General features: G+C 38.1%; 5 protein-coding genes across 8 annotated transcripts; 2 read left to right on the top strand and 3 right to left on the bottom strand.

Annotated features, from left to right (window-relative positions):
- Nucleotides 1–31: 31 nt before the first annotated feature.
- Nucleotides 32–5,761, bottom strand: LOC17882618 (histone-lysine N-methyltransferase EZA1). 4 transcript variants are annotated; one of them, XM_023780479.1, is made up of 17 exons: nucleotides 5,650–5,761; nucleotides 5,250–5,357; nucleotides 4,889–5,154; nucleotides 4,344–4,502; nucleotides 4,015–4,099; nucleotides 3,777–3,920; nucleotides 3,640–3,687; nucleotides 3,491–3,562; nucleotides 2,600–3,198; nucleotides 2,368–2,515; nucleotides 1,820–2,040; nucleotides 1,620–1,751; nucleotides 1,438–1,525; nucleotides 1,304–1,351; nucleotides 1,090–1,218; nucleotides 934–1,011; nucleotides 32–479 (listed from the first exon to the last, which is right to left on the bottom strand). In XM_023780479.1, exons 1-17 carry the CDS (start codon nucleotides 5,686–5,688, stop codon nucleotides 288–290), a joined length of 2,556 nt encoding a protein of 851 aa, XP_023636247.1. In that variant the 5' UTR covers nucleotides 5,689–5,761; the 3' UTR covers nucleotides 32–287. The 4 variants fall into 4 exon arrangements, with proteins under 4 accessions (XP_023636247.1, XP_023636244.1, XP_023636246.1 ...); XM_023780476.1 differs by having other exon boundaries at nucleotides 2,600–3,204; XM_023780478.1 differs by having other exon boundaries at nucleotides 2,600–3,204; nucleotides 5,250–5,354; nucleotides 5,650–5,746.
- A 240-nt stretch (nucleotides 5,762–6,001) lies between these two features.
- LOC17881450 (receptor-like cytoplasmic kinase 185) lies at nucleotides 6,002–10,289 on the bottom strand. Its single transcript, XM_006287113.2, has 8 exons — nucleotides 9,888–10,289; nucleotides 8,968–9,378; nucleotides 8,468–8,839; nucleotides 8,016–8,228; nucleotides 7,271–7,642; nucleotides 6,907–7,150; nucleotides 6,682–6,829; nucleotides 6,002–6,579 (listed from the first exon to the last, which is right to left on the bottom strand). The coding sequence occupies exons 2-8, from the start codon at nucleotides 9,353–9,355 to the stop codon at nucleotides 6,196–6,198; spliced, it is 2,121 nt and encodes a 706-aa protein (XP_006287175.1). The 5' UTR covers nucleotides 9,356–9,378; nucleotides 9,888–10,289; the 3' UTR covers nucleotides 6,002–6,195.
- A 701-nt stretch (nucleotides 10,290–10,990) lies between these two features.
- Nucleotides 10,991–13,379, bottom strand: LOC17884340 (beta-carotene isomerase D27, chloroplastic). Its single transcript, XM_006288426.2, has 8 exons — nucleotides 13,232–13,379; nucleotides 13,048–13,140; nucleotides 12,825–12,929; nucleotides 12,617–12,716; nucleotides 12,295–12,386; nucleotides 12,116–12,196; nucleotides 11,863–11,931; nucleotides 10,991–11,456 (listed from the first exon to the last, which is right to left on the bottom strand). Exons 1-8 carry the CDS (start codon nucleotides 13,355–13,357, stop codon nucleotides 11,340–11,342), a joined length of 783 nt encoding a protein of 260 aa, XP_006288488.1. The 5' UTR covers nucleotides 13,358–13,379; the 3' UTR covers nucleotides 10,991–11,339.
- Nucleotides 13,380–13,526: 147 nt separating this feature from the next.
- Nucleotides 13,527–15,373, top strand: LOC17884199 (pentatricopeptide repeat-containing protein At4g01990, mitochondrial). Its single transcript, XM_006287516.2, has 2 exons — nucleotides 13,527–13,851; nucleotides 14,009–15,373. The coding sequence occupies exons 1-2, from the start codon at nucleotides 13,576–13,578 to the stop codon at nucleotides 15,236–15,238; spliced, it is 1,506 nt and encodes a 501-aa protein (XP_006287578.1). The 5' UTR covers nucleotides 13,527–13,575; the 3' UTR covers nucleotides 15,239–15,373.
- Nucleotides 15,374–17,065: 1,692 nt separating this feature from the next.
- Nucleotides 17,066–18,952, top strand: LOC111830022. Its single transcript, XM_023780376.1, has 3 exons — nucleotides 17,066–18,145; nucleotides 18,241–18,777; nucleotides 18,884–18,952. The coding sequence occupies exons 1-3, from the start codon at nucleotides 17,066–17,068 to the stop codon at nucleotides 18,950–18,952; spliced, it is 1,686 nt and encodes a 561-aa protein (XP_023636144.1).
- The last annotated feature ends 606 nt before the right edge of the window (nucleotides 18,953–19,558 follow it).

The raw sequence follows: 19,558 nt of genomic DNA on the forward strand, positions 1-19,558 counted from the left end.
TGACTCTTGACACTGATTGACTAAAAGAATGAGTAACCAAACACAACACTAATTTTGTCTTTGAATTGCCTCTCCACCAAAGAATATTTTACATATTGACTTGATCGCAATCATAATTCAGAAATTGTTTTATACCCTATACAAAGTCCAAACTTGATGTCAAAATAAATTAAAAATCTCAACTCTAAAATAATTATACCCACCTTCAATAACATCATATATATATATTTCCACTTTATAAGTTATTTCTCTGCGGCTCTTTTATTTCCCCTTGTCGGCGGCATTCATCAATGAGATTGGTGCTTTCTGGCTCTTCGATGAGTAATGGCTGAATCATCTTTCTTGGAGCCTTCCGGTTTGCGAGCCCAAGCTGGTGCTTGGTCTGGTCCATATCTGTAGTCATAGAAAAGCTCCTCACTTGCTTCTATCCGTTCGTTTGCAAAAATTCCCACCCTGTGATCTCCTGCCACAAACATCACCTGCAACACAAACAAGACCCTTATGTTTATTTGTGTACATACAAAATAAAACTCTTTTAATACAGATTACTGTAATCATGCTAAAAGAGATGATCCCGTGGTTAATAATACTAAACTACTACATATCAGTCTTGTTTGTAAAAATATTCTCTCATTATCACCCCCTTTGAAAAGGGATTTGATTTAGCACATGTACACACGTTATCTACAAAGCTAGATTTGATCATTTGTCTTCTTTCATGCTATTCGCGCTTAGCTTTGTATACAATGCTACTCTCGCCTATAATTTTGTTAGGTCCTTTACTGTTGATACTTGCCTCTACCTAATCCTAGTAAACATTCTAAATTGAACTTCTGAATAATTTGAGTGACTAGAAGCGAAAGAGAAGGTATAGTTACTAAAAGATATATGGTTTTAACACCAAAACTGATATGAGCGAGAAGCTTTTGGTACCTTAGCGTAGCAATTGGGTTTTGCTGAGTGATTGGCAAATTTCAGCTTGTCTCCTTTGCGTTGAGCATCGAGGACATACTGCAAATATTGAAAACTTACTTATAGATACAAAGTCTAAGAGGAATATATTAGAACGAAGGTGAGAACTTTTTTCACCTGATCATTCAAGTCAAAGAGGAAGGACGAATTTGCCCGATCATATATTTTCCCGCGCTTATCTGCCTCACGGTGTGAGATCAATTCGCCAGTGTATTCTCCGAGATACTCATTTTTGCTGACCGAGTTCTGATCAGATGAGGATCAGATTACTTATAGATAAAGAAAAGGTATGAAACAATAGTTAATGAGAAAGAGATTCACATGATTTTACCTTTAGAAAAGCCCCCCATCCAGCAACATCAGACTTCCCCAATAGGATCTGGTAAATATAGCACACAAGAAACTAGATTTATTAACAAGTGCATTTTTTTTTTTTTGATAAATGATCTAATGACGACGCTATACCCTCTGTTGTTGCCTCAGGAGAAGTCTCATGTTTCCGCATTGCCCTTCTCCGCGTCTTGGTGCTTCACCGAGAGAACCATCTCCACAACTGAGTAAATAAGTAACTCTTTTTAAATTACTCATCAAATAGTAAATTCAATTTGTATGTGGCACATCAAGAGATCTGCATTTAAATTGACTACCTAACCCAGCAATTTCTGCAAACATCTGGATCACATTCTCTGCCAGCAGCAAAGCAGGGACACTGCCTGCTTCTGCATTGACTCTTTGCACAATGACATCCTCGGAAACGATTTTTGCAGCTTTTTGAGCACCTGAATTAAATCAATGGATGGATATAAGATCATTTATTACTAAATTTGATGTTAATTTGTTAGCGTACCCGCAATATTTCTCGCAGCAAGTTTCATTAGTTAGACAAGGGCAATCCTTTCCACACATTGACAGGCATCCACACGGCGTATATTGTTTACAGGACTGGTTTTTGCCACCAGCTATTCTTTTCCAGACAGATGGATGACCAGCTGACTTTGTAGAGTATTTCAGCTTACGGGTTTTGCCTTTTCTACGGAACAATCTTGTCCTTGGAGGCACCTCATCATCCTGTCAAGTAAAGTATAAGAGACTAGTATAAACTACAATATGATTCTGACAGACATAGCATGACAATATCGAAAACAATCTCAAATAAAATAATTACTTATCTAAGCCAACTTATAGTCAACTATGAACTATCTTTTCTCTTGCCCAATGCAGTTTCAGGGATTTTAAGTACGGAGATTGGCTTTCCAGATCAGAATTTTTTTTCTGCTGGATTAGATCCTAACCCTATCAGTCTGGCAAACTAACTTTCTATACACCAATGCCCAAAGTAGCAGAGACTAAAGAAAACTGCAAAGAAAAAAGAACCTAGGAAGATCAAGAGCTTACATCATTTCCTGGGTCAGTCCTGCCATCATCCAACAGCAAATTAGGGGTGCTAGATCTTCGAAAACATGAAACATCGTTTTCTCGCATGTAACTGGACACATCTAGGCATGTCTTCAAGCCAGTAAGCAGGTTTCTTGCAATAAGACAGCTGAAACAGCATGAAAATGATGTAAATACTAGATGTAAATACATGTTTAGCGTTTGAAGATAATATTTTACCAAGACCAGTTACCTGTTTCTCCCAAAGATTTCGACTCCCTTCAAGTAAAGATCCTTTTCGATAGGCTTCCACTCTGTAGATGGTTGACTTGTCTCAGGCATTTCTCCAATTATTATTCTTTCATCTCCACTAGCATGTTCTGGCTGACAAACTGAGGAACCACCATCATTGACCAAATTGTCTGGAATAGGCTCAAATACTTTTGCATCAGTTCCTGAGTCTCTATTTACTTTATTGGTATCAGGTGTTCCACCTTGATCACCCTTTGTGCTATCCAACGCCTTATCTAAGCTAGGGATAGGATTGCCGAATGATATTTTTGTATCAGAGGCTGTGGTCTTCTGTTTCTTGTTTGATGAACTAGACAGATCATTGGAGTCTTCGAGATTCGGGCCCTCACGCTTTCCCCTAATTCCATGGTTATGTTCTAAACCGGAGGATGAATCTAAATTCATGGAATCAGTATCTGTCTTTTCAACTTGCAAATTGGCACCACCAGTAGCATCATGAAGGTCATCAGAGGAGACAGCCTTGCTGCATTCCTTTTCTGAAGCTTTGTCTTCTGTTGTAGCTGCAAAGTTACTGCTTGCTCCTGGTAGTTCTCTTACCGCCTTCAGCTAAGACCATTAACATAAGAATTGATGATTATTCAAACTCCTGAACAAAGAGAAACTCATAGATAAACAAGACTATGCACTCGTACACCTATGATGAAAGATCATTCCTCTAGCAATCGTATACATGCTAAACCTCAAACCTAGTACAGAATACTGATGACATCAATTCAATGATCTCACTGTTTAAATATAGCTTATTGAGAATACACTACAGTGAAAAATGTTCCCCCTTAACTACGAATACACTTGTCCCTGTGAGTGTGTAAAGAGACAGAGAGAGGTAGACCTGGAGGTAACAATCTTTGCTGCAGGGGTTCCTATCACCTTCGTAATCAGACCAATAAGGCTGTTTTTCACTCTGTCAACCAAGGTCATCTGGTTATATTGAAACATTAGCAATACAAATCAAAGAAGTTAAGACTGATTCAAGCTTACAGCACTAATCAAAGCCTGAGAACATCCATGCAGACGACAGTCAAACACCTGTTAGAATAACAAAAGAAGGATAAACATAACTAAAAATTACTTAGTAACACATTTTCTCTCTGTCACAAAAGAAAAATTCCAAGTACCAAGCAACGGCGGCAGAAAAGATTATCAAAAGAGTCTAGTGCAGCACCAAGGCCCTTTTCTAGACATATTCCCAGCTTGAATCCGGAATTAGGAAAGCCCTCAACATTCTGCTCATTCTTCAACTTGAGCTCATCGTATCTTTCCTGCAGCAGACAGGAAAGTCAAACACCATTAGTGAAAAAGACCAGAAAAACATCATCAGCTAAACCCGAAAGAACAAGATGACTAGAACTACACCAGAATGTCTGAAGCATCTACGCTGAGGAACTGGCAGATAGCATCCTGCACTTTCTCACCCATGCCATACTCCTGCCCAATCAACCTGCCAATTCAACTCAAAGTTGGTATTAAGAAATTCAAACTTACTGGTAAAGAAATGTAATTAAAAAATGAAATTTGATATGACTACACATCTTTCTTTAGCATCAACATATGCAATTCATTGGTTAAGAAATTCCACCCAATTACTTCTTTCCTTCTTCAAATATTAAGATAAGTCCAGCATCAAAATTTTCCACCATTAAAGAATGTGACAGTCCATCATTCACATTCTCTGCAAAACTTACCATATAACAGAGTCTTCACCCTCGGAATATTCGCGTTTTTCCTCTTCCGGTTCTGGTTCTTCCTCACTATCGCTGCATATTAGTGTCTCACCACCATGGTGCTCATAGTAAATTTGTCTTCGACCAACCACAGACTGATCTTCAGCCATTCTTTGATTTCTGCATTATTATGTTACATTTTCAGACAAGAAAAAGCAAGACATAATAGCGAAACTGAATTTGGAGACCTAGTCAACTGTTCAACTGATTTTAGGATAGCATGCTCCCACCGCAAAATGAGAACTAGAAAATCAGATATAAAAATCGAAAGGATAGAAGGGTGCCATGATCTATTACAGATCTGATCCGAATCAGTGGGAACCCCAATATCCAAACTGGAGAAAATTGCTCCTAACTGATTCATTTAGAACGAACCTATGTTTGAAGAATATTAATTCAATGAGGAGATCATAGTGAAACTTCTATACTCAGAAAAACAAGCACCCACAATTGCACTCAAAACTATGTCATAGTTAAAAACGAGAATGAAAAAGGAAAGTGCATGCCTGTCCAAAAATATCCAGGTAGTATATGGCGGTATTCTCTCAGCAATCGGAAGCTTGATACTTGCTGAGATAACATCCTTAGTAGGAACATAGTCTCTATCTCCCACCCCATGAGAAAAACCATTTAACTTGCAGAGTGGAATTTCCATTCTCGAAGAAAACATATTGCTACTTCCATTGTCCCCTGCGGTAGCCCGGTTCAACGCAGCAGACGAAAGTGGAGAGACATTGAGATCCACTTTCGTTCTATTAGCCTCAAATTTGTCCTACATTGCCAGGAAAACAATCAAACGGATTAAAAGATTTTAAAATTTTCAAAAAAATTGAGAAAGTTAGGATAATTAATATAGAACATCCTTACTTTAATAGACCTAATTCTTTCTCCTTGAATATTCCTTTTAAGCTGACTCAATCTGTTCTCCAAACCCTCGAGGTTAACATCATCATCATCATCATCTACATGTGACTTCTATTTAGAAGCCCAACAAAAGTTTAAACATTCAAAACAAAATCTGTGAAAAATACAAAATCAACAAGGAAAAAAAAAAACACTGATCTTATAAGTTCCATCATCAGCTCCAACAGTAAACAAAAGTGAGAGAGCGATTATAATTTGATAAAATCAAGCGGATTCCACGAACAACCAGATGAAAAAAGCCAAGGATCATGTAAATACGAGCAAAAATCAGATTAATTTCAAACAAAGTAGGGATGAAACACCAAAAAACAATAAAACGAGGAGATTGAAAGGTAAATCTGACTACGATTCGTTCAGAGGAGTCGCTATCATCGGTCACCATTGATGCCTCCTCGAGCTTTCCGCTTCTCTCTCTCTGCTTTAACGCAAAATCAGACTAGAGAAGGACGAATGAACGCAGTGTGGACTAGAAGGGGGGTTACATAGTACATAGAATAAGAAAACCACACGTATGAAGGAATAATGCTTTACACGTGTGCATATTAATGTAGTTACTAAATTAGCTTTGCTTAAGGGGTCAATTAATTTATTTTAGCAATAATAAACGTATCTTTATCTTTACGGGTAATGAATGATATACATCAACCAACTCCCAAGTTTCACATTGGATTTTTTTTTTTTTTAATCTTTATATATCTGATGATTTTGGTAAATATTTAATTAATGAAGAAACATATATATACAAAATTTCATCCTCCAAGAAAGGAGAACCCAAAAATCCAAAGAGCTGTGATAACGTCCCAAATTCAAAAGCTTCCCTGCTCGAAATTTTCTAACCTTAAGTGGGAGAAAATAAAAATAAAAACGAAGAAGAAGACCAAGGGTTGTATCATCGGCCTTCGTGAAGATCTTCTGAGAAAACAGTTGTTCGTGTAATAGTTTCATGATCAAAAGCGCTTAGACCAGAGTAAGGACCAGAAGAGAACATAGAAGAGGTTACTTCTGACTCGAACGTAGCTGATGATTGTCTCCGGTTAGGACGAGCTTTATTAGAAGTGTTTAAAACCGGGTCTTGATGATATTCAACTACCCGTTGAACCATTTTAAGTGACTGAACCACTTCACCCATCGTTGGCCTCTGGCTAGCTTCAGGTGCAACACAAGCTGCTGCGATTGTGCAGACTCTTATGAAATCTTCTTTCGGGTATTTTCCTTCAAGTCTTGAATCGACTAGTTCTTCTAACCGGTCTTTGTCTCTTAGAACTGGCCTTGTCTGCATCCAGAATCACATTTTTACATTCCAGAATTTATAAGCTAAGTTTTTGACGAGTAACATGCAGGAATATCTAGGAGATGGTAGGAACTTTTTACTCACCCAAGTGACCAGATTTTCTTGGCCTGAAGGTTGTGACATATCCACAGGTTTTCTACCAGTTAACAACTCGAGAAGGACCACACCATAACTATATACATCACTCTTGACGAGTAAGTGTCCCGTCATTGCATATTCAGGTGCTACGTACCTGAAAACAGATCCCAGATTACATAAGCAACTAGGAATTTAGTATATGAAAACTGTCGGGAGATATGAGCAACTCACCCAAATGTGCCCATAACACGAGTAGATAAGTGATTACCCCTGCCTTCAGGAGCTTGTTTGGCTAGGCCAAAATCTGCAACTTTGGCGTTGAAGTTGTTTTCAAGGAGTATATTAGAGGCTTTAAAATCTCTGTGTATAACAGATGGTTGTGAGTCTTCATGAAGGTATGCAAGTCCTCTAGCAGCATCAAGTGCAATCTTCATTCTGGTGTCCCAATCAAGAGGACAGTTTAACCCGAGAGGCCCTGAACATAAACGATGACTTAAATAAACCACTCTTGTAGATCAACTCGGTGTACATTAACTTATTTTGGAAATGTTAGATCTAAAAATAGGCAGCAAGCGAAGCGAAAAGTATATGCTACCATGGAGCCAAGCTTCGAGGCTGCCATTTGGAACAAGCTCATAACAAAGTAGGTGCTGGGAAGAATCTCGACTACTATAGTAACCAACAAGTTTCACAAGATTACGATGATGAAGACGGCTAAGCATATCAATCTCCACCTGGAATTCTTTATCACCTTGTGGCCCTCCACTTGTTAGCTTCTTAATCGCGACAGCAGTACCATCGGCTAAGATGCCTCTGTAAACCTTACCAAACCCACCTTCGCCTAGAATGCTAGCAGATTCAAAATTGCTAGTTGCCTCCTTGAGTTCTTCATATGACAGAAACCGTGTACTTGCTGGGTGAGGAAGAGATCCCCCAACTGAACCAGCCTCCAGGTTCCTTGGTTTTACTGAAACAAGGATTATGCAATCAAGTATTTCATTAAGAACAAATACTAAAAGTTAATTTCCAGGATACTGAGAGATAAGATAATTCACAGATAATCATTCATCATCTATGTATTCCCGTTTTTCTCAATCCTGGATTCCTAAGGTCAGTTGGCTTTTACATAAGGCCAAATGAGAGATCTAGAGTTAACAATAACGACACAATATTAAACCCAATAGAAAACCTGATATTTTCCCCACATCTATGCTAACTTTCCAATATGGGTTCACATACTGTGTACATGCAGTGTATCTTCTGACATAAGTGATGTATCCCTAACTGAGATCTGCCTAACATAAAGTGATTTAAACCTTGTAATCAGAAGAGGTACCTACCGGCTTCTTTGTGAGGATCAGGAGCTTTCTCTTCTCGGAGTGCGCAAGAACATATAACAAGCACAGATATTATGGCAAGTATAAGCACACCAGCGGCTATTGCAAAGATAAGGATAAGATTGGGATGCCCTTTTTTCCCTGGAGATCTTACTGACGTAGATGCTGAGGATCCTTGTGACGGTGCTTTATGAGGTGAAGAAGCCACTAGAGGTGCTGAAACATATTAAGACCTATCTTAATGCAAATGTAAGGAATCATGGTGATATAATTCAAAAAAATCATCAAACTGGGAGATGCTACAATTAACAAAAAAAACTATCTCAGTCTACTTCCTTTCGGCTATGCTATACTTCAGTGTGATGAAACTTTGACCACAGATGTGAATTCAAATCTGCAGAATTGATGGGCCGATTGAATTATTGCCCTGACAAAATTGTAGAAAAGTGCTTTACCTTGAGAAGGTGCAGGGGCCTCAAACCAAGTAAGGTTTAGAAGTTTGTAATCTCCTACCAAATTAGGGCTAAACTGAATCTTGTGGCTGATAAGCGAAGAGTTTATTGCTGATGCCTCACTTGCTGAAAAGCTAATTCCAGAGTGAGGGGTGATATCCATTGATATGTTCATCCTTGCTAAGCTTAGCACATAGAAGTTGATCAGCTCGATTTGGTGAGGTAGGAGACCAAGCTGGGTAGCAAATTCATTCATGAACATGTTCCAACTAGGAGTTTGTGAAACATTCAAGAGAAGGATGTCCAGCTTTATAGGATACACGCAATGGCAACCAATACTTCTTCGTTTAAGCACCATATCTGGCTTGCAACAATCTGGAAGAACAACAGATAAATACAATGAATTTTGAACTAGCATGTTATCCAAATGACAATTCAAAATGGATAAGAAATCCATTAAAGGGCTAATGATTATTTAATTATGATACTAGATACCGTCTTACTTGAAACAGAGGGGGACAAAGGTGGCTGAGTTAAGGCATCAGGAAGTACACCACTACTAGATTGTGCTGGGGCTATATCCACCAAGCCGGCTCCAGGAGACTGAGCATTCATAGAAGGTTTGGAGAAATGTGAGCTGGTAGGGGGATGAACAGAGGCAACCAAACGACTATAGGGAGGTGGGTACTGAGGTGCTTCTGCTTGTTGTGGTGCGAAATACTTTCTGTGAAACCGCGGAAATTCAGCTGGTAGGGGCAGATCAGGGATAGCTGGTGAAGTTGAAGGTGATAAAGTAGGTGAAACTGACAGTCCTTCATATAGTGCATCAGCAAACTGAACACTGACGAGAGAAACCACATAATATACAAAAACCAATGCTTTGAACGCCATTATTAGGATATCTCTTTGCAAACCTATGATGTACATATCGTTAGAAACAGTGAGATAGAGGTAAAACAAGAACACTATTTTGGGACTAATTTTTCTACAGATTTCAATGGTAGCAAAACAAAAATATCGAAAGAATGTCTCTAAACAACCTAACCAATTCCCCCTACTAACATATATATTCATGAAAAGATGCAAGGGCATGGTCCAAAATCAAACATCAATTCGAACCTACTTTGCCTTTTTTGGCCTGGATAATCTAGCATATGGGTCCAGAGCTCTAGATCATGTACCATATTTAGAAACTATAAACCAAAATCAGTTCAAACCCAAACTACATTCCAAATCCATCTCGTGACTTGATGATATTCACTAACCAAAATCAAAGTAACCCTAACAAATAAAGAAACAAAGTAACTAGATATCAAATAGGTCCCATAGACTAAAACTTTTTCTCCCTTCGATTTCACAGTTCTTTAAATTTTCAGATCACTACACTTGGACGAGAGAGAGAGAGTATAAAGAGTGAATTTACCAGAGGAGCTCGCGAGTGAGAAAATCTCCAACACCGACACTTTCCGGAGGCGTGAAATCCCTCAGATCTACTAAAGAAAAAAAAAACTCGCCGCGAGAAGAGAAACACACTCGCAACGGAAGACGAAATCCCAAGAAGAAGCGAAACGTAAAAGACCTTAAACCCGGAAAAAAAACCTCTTCAGGGGGTTTTCAACGGTGGATCCGAGAAGGGAGATATATTTACAGAAATTAACGGAGCTACGGAAACCGTAGGTAGAGAATCCGCCATCGTCACCATAGATTTCAGCTCCCAGAAAAACTTTTCCGTTGGCGGAGATTTCTTCGGCTTCACTCCGCTTTTAGTACTGTAGAAGAAGAAGAAGCTCCTTCTCCGTCTCTCTCTCTCTCTCTTTTTTAATTTAATTTTTCTCTTTTCAGAAATTAATAACAAAATTTAATTATGTAGTCCCCAAAAAAGGTTTATTTTAAATATTCTTTTCTTCTCTGATCGTTCGGTTTTTGAATGCGCGACAAAAAGAAGAGAAGCGTGCGGCGCACTTGAGTGAGCGTATTTGTCCACGCACACTAAAATACGCCGTTTAACTAAAACGAACATTAACGGTAGCCATTTAAAAAACAAAACCGTCGCTGTCACCGTCGAATATTTTACTCACAAACGGACTAAATAATTTTTTCAAAAAAATTATTATTATGAGATTTTTAAATTATACTACAACTCCATTTGGTTATTTGTTTAGCTCAACTTGCAGGCTTTATTTTAGGAGTTGTTTCTCATTTCACGATGTTAAGAATATAAAACATAGAATAAGAGTAAAGATAATGAGGATTCTTTATAGTAGTTCTTTCTTAAAACAACAACAAAGAATAAGGAAAAAAAAAGAAGAAGAAGATCAATAAAGCAGTTTGAATTATCCAAGAACGAAGTAGTGATTAATCGAATTTTAAAGTAATCCTAACCTAATCTTGATATATGATTAAAAAAAAGTGTTTCACCATTTCATCGCCATTTTTGTTTTTAATTTAATTATAAACTGTCTAAAGCTTTTAAATAGAAATTAGGTAGAACTTTACTTTAACAAAAAAAAAAAAAAAAAAAGAGTGTGAATGAGTAAGTACAGACTAAATCTTGATCAGGTCTATACAATCTTTTTCAAAAGAAAGATGGTTTATCTGATGATGTGTGACGATGATCTTCAACACTAAATGGAGCGAGGAGATACTTTGTGGCTGGTGTTCGTAGATCCTTTTCGACTTTAGAGATTTGTCCTCCATCTTGATCTTCACAAACCCATCAAGGACCATAGTTTTGCATAGGGTAAGAGGCTTTATATCGACATATTAGAGAAATTTATGTTTTCTTTCGCAATCATAACTAGAATCAAATCTAGAATGTTGATATACACAAGTTACACGATATAAAATGTCGGTGTATGGACACAAAAACGACGATTTACGCCATAGGACACTCCCCAGGTTTTAATTTCCGGCGGCTGGCGATTGAGCATGTCTCAAAACATGGTTCATTAACATTGCTATCATCCTCCGGTGGAGCTACTCCAAATTTAAACTGTTATGATCCAAACATGGAAAGACAAAAAAAAAGGTAAGAACCCAGAGAGAATTGAAACCTGGGGTTAATAACTGGACAAAGAAGATGCTAATAAAAAATGGGAACATTCCAAGAACTCAACTTGTTAATTTTGATTCAAAACCGGATCGAAGGTAAGTGAAGTAAATCCATGATATTGTATACAAAACCAAATCCTGGATTTTTAATGCACATTTTGGGACCATTCCTTTACTTTTTTTTATCACTATCCCGTTTGGGTTAGCAGACTCTTATATATCGTTTCAAAGTTATATATATGGGGTGTCATACTGTCATCTTCTTTTTTTTTTTCCAGTGGCAGATAAGATACCTAATAGTTTAGAGTTGATATGTCTATTGTTAGGAAGGGGCAAGCAAGATGTACCTGGCAACTATAATCTTTGAAGTTTGGTTCCATCACCAAAGGAACTCCCATGTAGTCCTTAAAGAATGTCTGAAAAAAAGACGAATTCCACATTTTCAGGGATAACCAAAGAACATTACCTAAAGCTTGTAAGCTTACCATGGTTCATTTTACTGTGACTAAGTCTTCAAATTTATGTCTTATTTAAAACAGAACACCAACTCAGTACAGTAATAACTGGTTAATTGGTTTAGTTTACTTGCAGCAAGAATACCTGAGTTGGTAGTTTGCATGTATTAATGCATACTCCTACACACTTGCTTTCTTCTAGATACTTACATCTCTCGACGAAAACCTACTCGCATCCCGAATCCTCTTCGTTATCAAAAGATAGAAAAATAACTAACAAAACGAATCATGTGAAACAGATGCAAAGTTCAGTATGATCATTACCCCGCTATCCCAAGATTCTCCATTAGGAAGATCAATGACATTTACTTTGGACGGTCCCATCAGCCATTGACAGGTAAGTACAGTTACTCTCGCTTGACAATTGGAAACAAACAGAGGAAAGAATACATAAATATTAGCCTGCTTGGTTCAAAGAAGTCAAAGCCTCCTATCCTCAGGAAAATAATAGGAAACCAAATCCGAAAAAAAAAACTAGAGCTTCTTTGTAACTTCCTAATCTATATATGGTTCACAATGTAGTTGTCAGCCATACTTTGATAAAGTTAAATTGACATAGAGGAAGGAAAGATTCAACACAACTCACCAACCATCAATGCAGCTAATTTGCCTTGTGCTATAGGAGCAACGAGGACCTTGTAAAGCTCTAAAATGAGTGGAGGAAACAACGATTTCAGTATTCGCACCTGTTTAACAGAAGTTAACCATTCGATCAGAGCTTTCCACAAGAACCAAAACCTCAGAACTTTAGCCTAAAGTGTCTACAAAAAATGGCTTCTGAATGAGAAATATACCGCAGCATCACTTGTCTCGGACCTAGTTCGACCTTTCAACAAGAGAAGCTTCACCAGCTCAATAAGTCCAACGTACCCGGGTTTCTCTGAATCCGACCCGACTTCCTGTTACACATACTTGAACATGAACTAAAGAACATTAGACTAATGTTAAACCTAATTACCAGTCCAATCAAAACACTAAATTCATGAAGAAACCAAACCAATCCAATTTACAACTCACCTCGACCAATTTGTTCCGGAACGATTGCATGAAGAAATCGTCGAGAGGTCCTGGCTTATACTCCAGTTTCGAAGCTCCTTCATCTGATTTAACCTGAGAATCAAAATGATAAACACACTTCTATAATATGTGCGTCTGTGTACAAAATCGGTCGGAGAGAGTTAAAATTCAAAACTGGAACCACCTCTGAGGAATCGGAGATACGGCAACGCACACGCCGCGTGAACTTGGGACTTCGTAGGATTAATTGTGTAGAAGATGAGTTGGAGAAGACGATAGTCGTCGGAGGAGGAAGAAGAAGGATAGCCATTTCTGACCTTACAAGTTTATGCTCCCAAGTCCCAGGAATGGGCAAATAACAACAATAAACTACACACCGTTTTGTTGTACGAGAAACGACACGAAGTCTCTGTTTATATTTTACTTGAGCCTTTTAAAACCCTAGCAAAATCTTGGATTCGAGTGAGAGTGAAATTTTAGTGATTTTTGGGATTCATTCACTGAGAAAATTCAAAACCCGTAAATCTGATGATGTACTCCGTTTCACGCCTCGCGAGGAGGTTCTGTGCGACGCTCGCTGCTGCTCCGGCGGAGATTAGCGGTGAGGCTGCTGCTTCTGTTCCGGCGAAGGCGAAAAAGCATCCCTCGGTATACAAAAAACTCTCAAGACTTGGGACGAGGGGAGGGAAGATTGATGAAACGCTAAATCAGTTCTTCATGGAAGGTATTCCTGTAAAAAAACACGAGCTTCTTCGCTACGCAAAGGATCTTCGCAAGTTTCGTCAACCTCAACGCGCCCTCGAGGTTTGTCGCCTCTTTCCTCTCTTTGGAATTGATTTAACTTCCCAATGGAAAAGGACTAGTTGTGGATTTTAGCCACCATTGTTATATGAAGTTTAAATGTGTATGGTGTTTGAGTTTTTGTGAAGTAACTCTGTTTTTTGTTTCCCTTTATGTGTAGATCTTTAAGTGGATGGAAGGAAAAGAAATTGCCTTTTCTGGCAGCGATCATGCAATTCGTTTGGATCTTATAGCAAAGACTGAAGGCTTAGAGGCGGCTGAAAACTACTTTAACAGTTTAGACGCTTCTATCAAGAATCAGTCGGCTTATGGGTCGCTGTTGAACTGCTACTGCGTGGAAGGGGAGGAAGAGAAGGCAAAAGCTCATTTCGAAATTATGGTTGATCTCAATCATGTGAGTAATTCTTTGCCATTTAATAATCTGATGGCCATGTATTTGCGGCTTGATCAACCCGAGAAGGTACCTGCACTGGTTGTTGCCATGAAACAGAAGAATATCACCCCTTGTGATGTCACTTACTCCATGTGGATACAAAGTTGTGGAAGTTTAAAAGACTTGGATGGCATAGAGAAGGTTCTAGATGAAATGAAAGCAGAAGGTGAAGGTATTTCCTCGTGGGATACATTTGCTAATCTGGCAGCAATCTACATTAAGGTCGGCCTCTACGATAAAGCTGAAGAGGCGCTGAAATCTCTGGAGAACAAGATGAATCCTCACATCCGTGATTCCTATTATTTTCTAATTAGCTTGTATGCTGGAATTTCAAATGCTTCCGAGGTTTATCGAGTCTGGGATTTGCTAAAGAAAAGACACCCTAATGTCAACAATTCAAGCTATCTTACAGTTCTCCAAGCACTGAGTAAACTCAATGACATTGATGGAGTCAAGAAAATCTTTACAGAATGGGAATCAACATGTGGGACTTACGATATACGGATGGCAAATGTAGCAATTAGCAGCTACTTAAAGCAGAACATGTACGAAGAAGCTGAGGCTGTTTTCAATGGTGCCATGAAAAAGTGTGCAGGTCAATTCTCAAAGGCTAGGCAGCTTTTGATGATGCACCTGTTAAAGGAAAAACAAGCAGATTTGGCTCTGAAGCATTTTGAAGCGGCAGTTTTGGATCAAGACAAGAACTGGACTTGGAGCTCAGACCTGATCCGCTTGTTCTTTCTTCACTTTGAGGAAGCCAAAGACGTTGATGGAGCAGAAGAATTCTGCAAAACCTTGACGAAATGGAGTCCCCTCGGTTCTGAAACTTACACTCTTCTTATGAAGACGTATCTCTCTGCAGGGAAAGCTTGTCCCGATATGAAAAAGAGGTTGGAGGAGCAAGAGATCCAGATAGATGAAGAACAAGAAAGTTTGCTTAGCAAAATTTGCATTTGATTCATCCATCAGCTTGACTCTGTCTAGTGATAAGTTAATGTTCTGTAAAACTATAAATTTAATGCATTTTTGTAGACACACTGTTCTCGTTATAGTTTGCCTTGAGAAGGTCTTGGACTGGATGGATTTTGATAATTCTGAGAGCGTTTACATCTTATCTCCAAGACTAAAGGCTTCGAAAGGCTAACTACTGTGTGGAACTCAGGGAAGGGAAAGCAAAGGCCCTTATTGACGACATGTATGATCGCAAGTTTGTTGATAACGCTTTGGCATTTTTTTAAACGATGGTAATGTACTCCCGGAGAAGGTGTCTGCGTTGGTTGTTGCAATGAAATTCATGTCACGGTGGATGCAGCAAGTTTAAATGACTTAGATGGAGCAGAGAAGATTGTAGATGAAATGTACTAGAAGAAGGTTATGATGATGAGCTCGAGGAAATTGCATGATTCACGACTGGGGACCTGTTGGCAGCCTTCTTGGCTTGCAAAAGCTCTTTGTCCTCGTCAGAATGATCCCTCTTGCAAAATATATTTAGTATATCTCATATATATATATGGTTTAATAAAAAAATCATCAAAGAAAATAAAAGCAAACTTACATATGAGACGACTTATATATATTATTTTTTTAGTATTAAACATTTAATCAGTCAACATTGAAATTCAGAAGTTTTATATAATAGCAGAGAAATTCAGAAGTTTTACAAACATATATATGAGACGTGTGTAAGTAGTAAGAGTGGAAAAAAAACCAAATATAAAACATGTAAATCTATGGTTTCACTCACAAATCTCTAGCTAGTCATCGCAAAGTCAAGAGAGTTCGAAACGAGACTAGCAATCCGCTCGATATGAAAGACGAGCTTGGGTTGCTTCATCCCGCGTTTAAGGCGGTTAAGGTACAAAACCAATCAATAAGTTCGAATCGGATCTGCGTCTAGGATTTGTGTTTTGTTTCTTGCTATATTTCATGTCTTGCATGCGTCGTTTTTATCTAGAGCATGTTCGTTGGTCACCGCAAGCTGTAGTGGCAGGACGTAATGTTTTTTACTCCTAAATCGCCGTTGCGGCAACATACAATGACCAAACAAACAAAAACATATACGTTCGCCGCAGCGGTGACGACACGAATAGATCCACCGTATACCAAACTGAGATTTTAATCACCAAATCTCTTTTCCATGATATATATATATATAATTGGTTGTACAATATATAGTAGGCCATAATCATTCTTCTTCATCATAGGTATTGGTTTCCTCAGAGATTACATTGAATTATTGATCTTTCTTGTCCGCTCTCTATCTTGACCATTCGATTAAAAGAGATAACTGTTTGTAAACAGTAAAAAAGGTTATATTTGGGTCGACTCTTCTTATCTACCTCAACTATACTGCTTCTTTGATATACACCATGTACTTTTTGCCTCTTTTCTAAACACTCTCAATAATTTATTTCTCTATTAAACATCACAAACTAAATATTATCATTCAATTGCAACACTGCGACTATGACGTGTGATTAAACTTACTAAACCGGTAGTAGCGTTTTTTAGATATCACGATTGCGTTTAGTGAACCCACAAAATTAACCCCATCCAATTTTCTGATTTTTTTTCTTCTATCATATAAAAGGTCCTCACAATTAGGGTTTCTGTCTTCTTTATAATTGTTCTTCATACTCCATCACTCGTTTCTCTCTTTTTCTTAGTTTCTTGGGTAAAGTCTTCTTTCTCTCTCTCATCCCCTTTTATAGTTTTTATCTATCTCTTTTGTTAGCTTATATTTAGAGCTATTACTTTTCCAGTTGCATGGTGAACGTAGAAGACATGGTCGAGATACAACCAGACGATATGGAAGATTTTGATACCTATTATAGTGAGGAAAACGAAAAACAAAGAGAAGGTAATAAAAGGAAAAATGATAGTGAAGCCGAAGATGATGAAGATGGAATGGACCGGTTTGAGTTTGAAGTAGAAACATCAATAGGGAATTTCATTGATGAGTTGTCTGTTGGCCGAAATGAAATTCCAGACAGTTCGGATGAAGAGGAAGATCCGATCGTTTTGCGAGATAGAAGAATCCGTAGGAGCAGAGTTGATAGATTATATATAGGTCAGTCGTTCTTCAATGGTGTTGAATTTAAAGAGGCTGTAATTGAGTACGCTTTAAACACAGGGAATAATGTCGTTCAAGGCAGATGGGAGAAGACAAAGCTTGAATTCAAGTGTGGCATTGTTGGTAAGTGTAAGTGGAGGGTGTATTGCTCTTATGATGAGATGAAACAAATGTGGGTGGTGAAGACGACATACAGAAAGCATAGTTGTACTCCAAATGGGAGATGCAGGCTACTTAGAAGTCCAGTTATTGCAAGGCTTTTCATGGACAAGCTAAGAGTGAATCCTGAATTCATGCCTTTGCAAATTCAAAATCACATTAAAGATCAATGGAAGTTGGTGAGTTCTAGGGGTCAATGTCAGAGCGCAAGGCTGCTAGCTCTCAAGTTGCTTGAGAAGGAGTATGAAGAACAATTTGTTCACATTCGTGGTTATGTGGAAGAGATTATGACTACAAATCCGGGATCAACTGCCATTGTCGAAACTAACCCTAACTCTGCCAATAAAGATGTTTTCAGCCGTTTTTATGTGTGTTTTGAAATCATACGCACACTTTGGAGAGGTTCTTGTCGACCAATCATCGGACTTGATGGCACATTTTTGAAAAGGGCAGTGAAAGGCGTGTTGTTGGCTGCGGTTGGTCATGATGCAAACAATCAAATTTATCCACTTGCTTGGGCTGTAGTACAATCTGAAACTGGGGATAACTGGTTATGGTTCCTCCAGAGACTCAAGGCTGATTTAAAACTAGAAGATGGAGAAAGATTTGTTCTGATATCTGATAAATCGAAGGTATGTACCAAAAGTGTAACTTCTCTCTCTTTGTTTTGAACTTTTTCTCTTGTGACAACCTATGAAATTGTGATTCATAATTTTCATTTTATTAGGGACTCATAAGTTCTGTGCAAACAGAATTGCCTAAAGCTGAACACAGATTTTGTGTGAAACACATCATCGAGAACTTGAAGAATAAGCATCCAAAAAAAGATATGATCAAACCATTGATATGGCAACTAGCTTGGAGCTACAACAAGACTGAATTTAAGGACAACCTCAACAAGGTTAAAGAGTATAGCATTGATGTCTACAATTTGGTGATGAAAAAGCAACCGGAGACATGGTCAAGAGCTTTCTTTAGGCTTGGAAGCAACTGTGAGGATGTTGATAACAACGCCACAGAATCATTTAACTCATCCATTACAAAAGCAAGAGCTAAGGCAATGATTCCGATGTTGGACACAATTAGACGGCAAACTATGCAACGAATGGTGAAGAGACATAATAAATCCAAGAATCACGAAGGGAGGTTTACAGATTATGTTGCCAAAATTCTTGCAAAAGAGAAGAAAGATGCAAACAAGTGTGAAACAACTCCAGCAACTCATGGAGTTTATGAGGTTATGCTTTATGGGAATGATTATTCGGTGAACACGAAGAAAAGAACATGCACATGTGGTAAATGGCAAATAAGTGGGATTCCATGTGAACATGCTTATGGAGCAATGATTGATTACAATATGAATGTTGAAGATTATGTATCAGGATTTTTCAGCACTGATTTGTGGAGAGACAATTACGAGCAGTCCATACATCCAATGAGAGGCCCAAAATTCTGGATGACATCAACGTATCGTTTGGTAACAGCACCACCAGAGCCTATACAACTTGGGAAGAAAAAGAAAAATAGAAAGAAGAAGTATCAAAGGATTAAAGGAAAACACGAGTCACCAAAGAAGAAAACAATCAAAGAAACACTTGGAAGAAAGGGACGTATTATACGTTGTTCGTCTTGCCGTGAAACTGGCCATAATGCAGCTGGGTGTATGAAATATCCAAGAGAAAAGAAAAAGAGACAAAGAACTACTGAGGTAAAATCCACTTTTTTTTCAATTCGTTTCTGGTTCGTTTAGTAAATTGTTTGTGTTTATTTTTCAGGTCGGGTCATCATCGTCTCAAGTACCAGATATAGTCTCTCTCACGCAACCATCACAAACAAGCTCCGACATGGTGGTTCATGAGTGAATTTAATAAGTACTATGAACGTGTTCCTTTAGTTTAGTTTTGCATGAATGACATTATTTGGAGTTAATTTTATTCTGGTGATATTTTCTTTGTTTTTTGTAAACATGAGCTTTAATTCTCTTTTTCTTTCAATTAAGTTGTTGACCAAAAAAACTATTAGATTCTTTTTGTTTTGCAATGCAA

The sequence above is a fragment of the Capsella rubella genome, unplaced genomic scaffold, assembly GCF_000375325.1.
Source record: "Capsella rubella cultivar Monte Gargano unplaced genomic scaffold, Caprub1_0 scaffold_6, whole genome shotgun sequence".
Lineage (NCBI taxonomy): Eukaryota > Viridiplantae > Streptophyta > Magnoliopsida > Brassicales > Brassicaceae > Capsella > Capsella rubella.

Bases quoted from the DNA above. Each gene is read 5' to 3' on its own strand.
- LOC17884199 (XM_006287516.2), top strand. From the start codon at position 13,576: ATGATGTACTCCGTTTCACGCCTCGCGAGGAGGTTCTGTGCGACGCTC. The intron at 13,852-14,008 runs GTTTGTCGCCTC...CTTTATGTGTAG, and splicing joins AACCTCAACGCGCCCTCGAG to ATCTTTAAGTGGATGGAAGG.
- LOC17882618 (XM_023780476.1), bottom strand. From the start codon at position 5,688: ATGGTGACCGATGATAGCGACTCCTCTGAACGAATCGTA. The intron at 3,921-4,014 runs GTGTAGTTCTAG...TGTCTGCTGCAG, and splicing joins TAGATGCTTCAGACATTCTG to GAAAGATACGATGAGCTCAA. The intron at 3,688-3,776 runs GTACTTGGAATT...TTATTCTAACAG, and splicing joins TTTTCTGCCGCCGTTGCTTG to GTGTTTGACTGTCGTCTGCA.
- LOC17884340 (XM_006288426.2), bottom strand. From the start codon at position 13,357: ATGGCTATCCTTCTTCTTCCTCCTCCGACGACTATCGTCTTCTCCAAC. The intron at 12,387-12,616 runs GTGAGTTGTGTT...CCAATTGTCAAG, and splicing joins ATTAGCTGCATTGATGGTTG to CGAGAGTAACTGTACTTACC. The intron at 12,197-12,294 runs GTAATGATCATA...GGATGCGAGTAG, and splicing joins GAGAATCTTGGGATAGCGGG to GTTTTCGTCGAGAGATGTAA.
- LOC17881450 (XM_006287113.2), bottom strand. From the start codon at position 9,355: ATGGCGTTCAAAGCATTGGTTTTTGTATATTATGTGGTTTCTCTCGTC. The intron at 8,229-8,467 runs GTAAAGCACTTT...AATATGTTTCAG, and splicing joins GGCCCCTGCACCTTCTCAAG to CACCTCTAGTGGCTTCTTCA. The intron at 6,580-6,681 runs GTGAGTAAAAAG...TTCTGGATGCAG, and splicing joins AAGAAAATCTGGTCACTTGG to ACAAGGCCAGTTCTAAGAGA.
- LOC111830022 (XM_023780376.1), top strand. From the start codon at position 17,066: ATGGTCGAGATACAACCAGACGATATGGAAGATTTTGATACCTATTAT. The intron at 18,146-18,240 runs GTATGTACCAAA...TCATTTTATTAG, and splicing joins TGATATCTGATAAATCGAAG to GGACTCATAAGTTCTGTGCA. The intron at 18,778-18,883 runs GTGAACACGAAG...TGAATGTTGAAG, and splicing joins TTTATGGGAATGATTATTCG to ATTATGTATCAGGATTTTTC.